Source organism: Aplysia californica, unplaced genomic scaffold (genome assembly GCF_000002075.1).
Source record: "Aplysia californica isolate F4 #8 unplaced genomic scaffold, AplCal3.0 scaffold00369, whole genome shotgun sequence".
Lineage (NCBI taxonomy): Eukaryota > Metazoa > Mollusca > Gastropoda > Aplysiida > Aplysiidae > Aplysia > Aplysia californica.
In genome coordinates, this window is record NW_004797639.1 from 446,522 (window position 1) to 453,574 (window position 7,053).

The 7,053-nt window shown below is 42.6% G+C and overlaps 1 protein-coding gene across 1 annotated transcript in view; it reads right to left on the reverse strand.

Annotated features, from left to right (window-relative positions):
- Positions 1-349: 349 nt before the first annotated feature.
- Positions 350-7,053, reverse strand: part of LOC101852708 (protein strawberry notch homolog 1) — a gene marked incomplete in the record, with an annotated part of 37,718 nt that continues 31,014 nt past the window's right edge. The window contains 6 exon segments of the mRNA XM_013085378.2: positions 350-1,794; positions 2,433-2,623; positions 3,919-4,142; positions 4,794-4,981; positions 5,849-5,995; positions 6,544-6,618. Of these exon segments, the coding sequence (XP_012940832.1) occupies positions 1,397-1,794; positions 2,433-2,623; positions 3,919-4,142; positions 4,794-4,981; positions 5,849-5,995; positions 6,544-6,618 (1,223 nt within the window).

Genomic DNA, 7,053 nt, shown 5'->3' on the forward strand with positions numbered 1-7,053 from the left:
CAAGCAAGGACAGACAACCTAATGGACTATCAGGGCATACTGTGCTACAACAAAGAGAAAGAATTGGGGGGGGGGGGGTGACAGCATAATTACCGGAAAGCAGAAACAGAGTGGATTGCTGGTGGGGGAGAAGGCGCAAAGAAACTTTTCAGTTTCTTTAAAAAACAAAAACAAAAAAAAAACAAAGAAAAAACAAACAAACAGGAATAAGATTGACTTTTCACAGAGTGTTTGATGAACAAGGAAGGTGTGTACAGTGATCATGAATATGGTCGATATGTCAACATATGTTGCCCAGTCCGTCTGAATGAGGTTCAAGTCACAGAAGAAGCAAATCAAAAGTCCCAAAAAGTTTTGAGGCCTGCAGCAGGCTGCAATTTAATAAAAACCTACACATGAAGCAAACACATTCAAAATGAGATGTATGTGTGTGTGTGTGTGTGGGTGCATGAGTGAGGGTGGGGGGTGGTCCTAAACACTTTCAGGAAAAATATACTGCTTCTCTAGAAATGAAACACTCAAGCCTCATTTAGACACTACGAATGTAATGCTTGAGCTGAAAGACACGATGGTGTATGAACCACATCCCACATACTCCAAAAGGGTATTGTTCAACATTCACAAACTCCAAACGGTGACCCTGTTGATATACCCTCCAAGGCAACCCTAAGTTGTTCCACTTCCATCCACTCCTCTAGGTCAAGTCAGCAATCAAATCCCATGAGAGTAAGCCTTCTCCACATCAATGCCGAAATCACCGCCATCCAAAACTTTACAGCAGTGGCAGCTCTTTGGTATTCATCGTCACTAACAACAGCACAACCGAAGGCAGGTCCGTTCCAGACAGCTTCTGTAGCAACTGTCACCGACAGATCTGTGAAATGTCATCGGCAACTCTACACCGATGACAGCAAAGCAACTGACAACTGTGCAGTGATGGTGGTCCAAAGAGAACAGCACGGCACGTCACTGACAACACACAGATCTACTCACGGCCAACCCAACGTCAGTAACGTCACTGAGCAGCTCTAACTCAGTAACTGTCACTGACAACACAGAAATTCTGTCATGGGTCAACTTTTTGTCAGTCAACTTTCACCGGCACTAATCTATCACACCTGGACGGGCTTGTAGGCCAAGTTTATGACAGTAATTATCACTGTCACTGACAATACAGAGATTCTGTAATGGTCAACTGTATGTCAGTAAATGTCACCAGCACTATAAAGTATCACTCCAAGGCGTGCGTTATGTCGAGGTCTATGACAGTAGTAACCGTCACTAGGCAGCCCTGTAACGGTCACTGTCACACCAGGCTAGGCACGCAGGCCAGATTTATGATAGTAACTGTCACTGGGAAGCTCTATACAAGAGTCACTGTCACCAGCACTATGAACTACCAGACCAGGGTGGGCATGCTGAGCAGCTCGGGCTTCTCCTCCACCTCCTCCACAGCCACAGGGCTCTCCACCGGGCCGCCGGCGTCGCTCAAAGCAGAGTCATTGCGGACATACATGCTGCCACCGCTGCTGTTGTTGAAATTGTGGGTGCTGTTGATGCTGTTGCTCCGACCGCTGGAAGACGACAACAGACTGTTGGGAAAGCTGCTGCTGCTGGAGAAGTTGTTGCGGGGAATGTAGGACGGCTGTGGCTGCTGCTGCTGCTGCTGTTGTTGATGCTGCTGCTGGTTGAGGAACTCAAAAGGATTGTCATGTTTCTCTGTGTATGTTTTAGCAGAATCTTGACTCAAGACTCGCTCCAAAGGATACACGCCCGCTGGAGGAATCAGGCTTCCTGGAATGGAGAAAGAAAGAAATCCACTGAATAAAATAATAATAGATGATAGATAGCATTTGTATAGCACAAATTCACGCTCAAAAGCAAGCTCTATGCACTTTACAATCTAGATTCTAGCAAACTAGATGGCATCCTGAAACAAATCTCTCAACTTCCTGGGAAGCATACAGTGCTTCGAACAGTAGGTACACAAATCTAGACTTGATTTTTTCCATCCGTTCAGCATGGTAGTCCTGGCATTTTGATACAAGGAGAACAGGAACGCAGAGAAGTAGCAGCAGTAAACCATCCTCACACAAAGAAAGACACAGGGAAAGAGAAAATAAACCAAAATCCACTTCCTGCAGTATAGAAGTTTTTGAACCCCCCCCCAAAAAATATCATAGAGGAACAGGAACCAGGTCCACATCATATCCAACAACCCTTGCTAGCCTATTAGAGAGCATGGTGGGGGCATATTTTGAAAATTCATCTCAGAATGAAAACGTGCACATGAAAGTCCCACTGTCATGACACACATGTCATCGTTTGATAATTTAAAATAAATTTAATTTTCACTAATGTTGAATGCTGCATCAGCTTAAACATCAACCCAAGTGGGTGGGGGGGCAGAGCCCATAGCTTCAGGAACGTACCAACAATGCGCTGATTTTCCTCCGTCCTGAGCCGGATGATCTGCATGCGTGAGGCGGCATTGAGCCCCACCAGCACACTCTCCACCTTGCTCCACACACTGAGCACTGAGCCGCTGAGCACGTGGTAGAACCGGGTACGCAGGCCGAACTCACACTGCTGGCCAGTGGCCGCCTTCCGACAGTTGCCGCGTCTGAAAGATGTACAATTGGGATGTTATCAGCAAAAACATATTTTTCCAATTTAATGCAGATATTATAACAGCATTCACATCACACATCCCTGCTCTTCAGTATGCTCTATATGTGAAGCGTGCAGACAAAATGAGTTACTTCTCAGATTCAAACCCTTTAGAAATAGATACATCACGCTTATGGGTGACGTTTTTGCAATTTATACGTATGAAAGAATAAAGGGCGTGTTATACTTAAAGAATATTTCATCAATATAAAATCTACAAATTTGACCCAAGTGTGGATTTTTGGCCAATATCTCCATTTGTAGATTGCGAAAAGTAACTCATTTTGTCAGCACACCTCACATATGTGTTTTACAACTATTATAGCCACTCGCCACAGCAGACCCTAGAATATTCAGAAATGTCCTCTTGTATCTACGAAGCATAAAGTGCAACGAAACTCCTACTAAGAGCTAAAATTCTACCAAAATACACTTCACGGAAAATTTAAGCTAGAGCCTTTCCCAAGTTCACAATGATAGGGTTGACACTCATGACCTGTTCAGATTTGAGCCCGACAGTCTAACCACTAGACCACTGACACCACACACACACATATACTCCACTTCTCCCTGTAAGTGATACGTTGTTAACTCTACAATGCTAGCTACAATTGATACATTTAAATACACTTTGAAAAGTTAAATAAGCAAGACCTTGTGAAAACAAACTGGAAAAGCTCCTGTTCTGAATTATCAAACTATCTTTTTCACGAGGAAGGTGGGAGGGAAATGTGTGAGTGATAGAGAGAGAGAGAAAGAGAGATTGTTTTAGTAGAGGTTTTACAGCGCTCGCAAAAGCATACGATCATATGAGCTCCAAGTGATGGATGTCAACAGAAAAGATTTTACAGGTAATCAGGTTTACTCTGCTCACCTCTCTAGCCTCAACAGCACAAGGTCTGCTTCGACTATCAGAGGCACCCCGGAAATAGTGGGTCACAAGAGTGCGACAAACATACAAATGTTACTTTTCGTAGAGGTTTTACGGCGCTCGCAACTGCATAAGACAAACATACAAAAGAAGTAGAGGAAAAATGACGATAGTAAGGATTAGGAAAGAAAAAGCAGCAGTTCTCTGTTGCAGTTCAGGCACAGTTATGAGCGTGACATTGATGAATCAGCCCAATTACAATTCTACTGTGCATAAGAACATGTTAATGTCCCCCATTTGGGAATGGTCTAAAGACATTTTAGTCAGCGGCAGCAAACCCCCCCCCCCCCCCCCCCGAGACAAATCCTTCCACTCACAGGTACTTATGGCTACAATGCGTCTCTGAGGAGGTGTACTGGTCCTCCCACAGGGGCTCAGCCACGTCCGGCAGGCACTTCTTGTACTTTTTCTTTATCTCCTCCAGCGTCTCACAGCGGCCCTGCAGGCCCGTGTTGGGCCGGTACAGGTTGTACATCAGCTCCCGCTTCTTGTTCTTGCCCTGAACCACCGCCAGCACCACCGTTTTCTTGAAGATACGGTCCTTTATCGAGCAAACAAGTAGAGCAGGGAGTTAAGCGGGGAAAGAAAGTTAAATTATGAAAGGCAGTTACTCATAATGGCCGATTGGGTACAGCTTAAATTGTCCAAGACGGCTGCCACACATAGTTTTAGTGTTGACATTTGAAAAATATTTTGTAGCAGACCCTTTCTTTCACTATACAATCATCAGTATCATGGCTTTTGGTTTTTATGCCTGTTAATGTGAACGTTTCAAACAGGCCTAAACCGGGGGAATCTTTTGGGACTAAAACAGGTGCAGGGAATATGTAAGTGCTAGACAGCAGTGCAAAACGGGTGAAAAGAAAACCTTCCTGATCCAACAACATAACGATTGATCCAACAACATAACGATCGATCCAACAACATAACGATTGATCCAACAACATAACGATCATCACTGCCTTTCTCATCCTGGGTCAGGTTATAAACCACCGACAAACACTTCCCACTTTTTTCTACCTTGAGAAAGCTTCTTAACATTATACCATGTCTTTCCATTTACCCATACATTATTTTCTTTTACTCTTCTCCATGTTCCACATAGTCTTCCTCTTCATCTCCTACCCTGTGAATTCCAACCCACCACTCTTTTGTTCAATAAAATAATGACGACAAGTAGCATCGCACTTACCTGCAGCGTGCAGTAGAAGCCCTCCTCCAGCGAGCCACACCGACGCCAAAGCTCAATGGCCGAGTGCCAAGGCATGCCACGCTCCACTGCAAACTTGGTCAGTTCCGTCTTAGCGGTGTTGGTGGCAGTGTTGCCCACAAAGATTTTGGTCTCGATCTTACGCACCTTCTCCTCTCCAGAACCCAAATCTGTAATGTTAAACCAGAATATTTTTTTTGAAAATCCACGAGACAAGGAAATATGTTTTAGTAAGAGTTTTACAGTGCTCACAACTGCATAGGGTCATATAATAATAATAATAATAAATAGCATTTGTATAGCGCATATCCCCGCTCAACAGCAGGCTCTATGCGCTTTACACTATATTATTACCCCAGCAGACCATAGAACACTCCGAAACATTCTCAGCTTCCCGGGAAGCATACAGTGCAAGCAGCTGATTAAGCGCTCGAACACTTTAACAAACTGACAAGATCTTTCGCTGTCTATAGGCGGGTACCCATTCCCACCTGGGTGAAGTGAGGAAAATTCGTGTAAAGTGCCTTTCCCAAGGACACAACGTCGAACCCCTGACGGGATTCGAACCCACGACCTTACGGTTGCAAGTCCGAGAGAGCGCGACAAGGAAATCATTAGACAAGATGTCAGTAATATAAAAGTAGACATGAGAACTATGCTTTCCAGTGAATAAAAGCCTCTCAAGCTTTATGATACATAGCGCCACATGTATTCAGTCCCCCCTACTGGCTACATGAGATTAAACACCATTAGAAAAAATTACTCCCCACCAAACTTCATTTTTCATCAAAGCACACATATAAATACGTGCCTATTTGAGGCTAAAGGAACTCGACTATTCATTAAGTCACACATTATATCATACCAGCTAACCTGTGTCAACACATACCTGAGGTTTTTGGGATATATATATATATATATCAGTCACGCCAGCATAACTTTGTAAGTATAATTGAGTTATAAATGCTTGGTACATAAAGAAAGGTAAATAAAACTCTCTATCCAACCTCTTTCCACAAAAAGTCACTGTGGCTTACCCAAGATTCCCATATCCCAGCGCCCGTTGCGCTTAGCATCCAGGATGATGGAGGTGAGCGTGTCGGTGAAATACTTAAACAAGGCATTCTGCACAGCCACCTTCATGCCCAGGATGCGGTTGAGGAACTTGGAAATGTTGTTGAAATCTAGGAAGAATTTTAAAAAAAGAAAAAAAAAGAAGAGAGAATTAGTTGTGTATTCAGTTCGTTAAAAAATAATTAAACAACCAAGGAAACCTGTCTGTAACTTGATATATTTTCCATTCTGTCTTTAAAAAAAAATAAATCAACATGAGATTTAAAAAACTGCTTTGACATGTCTTACATTGACAAATCATATGCATCTAATCAACCTGACCCAACTGATTTCTTCACTATGGTGTACACTTGAATTTCTTATAAATTTAATAAATGCAGCAATTTCTCGATTCCACGTAAAAGAACTTTTCATGCACTGGTGTCGTTGGCAAATTTATTTTCTTCAGGCAACGAAGTGCACTAAAAATCCAATTGAAAAAACTTATACATAACAAATTCCTGCATCAAATTAGAAATATAAATTTTACATTCGAAATGAGAGCTAAAGGTATACCCCCTCCAAAACGTTCACCTTTTTACTGATAGCCCATATATATTTCATGCCTCCGTCCAATCATTAAAGAAGATACAGACATGAGAAGACAACTTAAACTTACCTTTCTCCAAACTGGCATGGCCAGTTCGAGGATCAATGTTGATCATACCGACACCGACCAAACCGTCCTTCACATCTGGTGAAATATCAGAAAAGGTACCCATTGCTAAAACACATTACAAAAATATCATTGCCATGCTGAAGTGGTAATGGTTTACTTGAATAATCACTGAGAAATAATTCTGATCATAGACTAGGAGATTTTTTCTTTCACCGATTATTTCAATGGTTCATAAAAAATGACTTAATTCTGAACAGAAACAAAGTTTGACCAGCCGTGTCATTAGATGAAGTAAAAGTGCTTACTTATAGTAACACCCAGATGGCTTAGAGGACTGAACCCCCCATCCCCCCCCCAAAAAAAACCAACTAATTTTAGACAGCCTCTTCTGTATTATCATTCCCCAGCTGGTAAGCACAATGTATAATCCCCAATATGGAACAGTAACACCCAAGCATCCATCACTAATCAGCAAGTATATCATATCATTATCATAACAACCCCCCACCG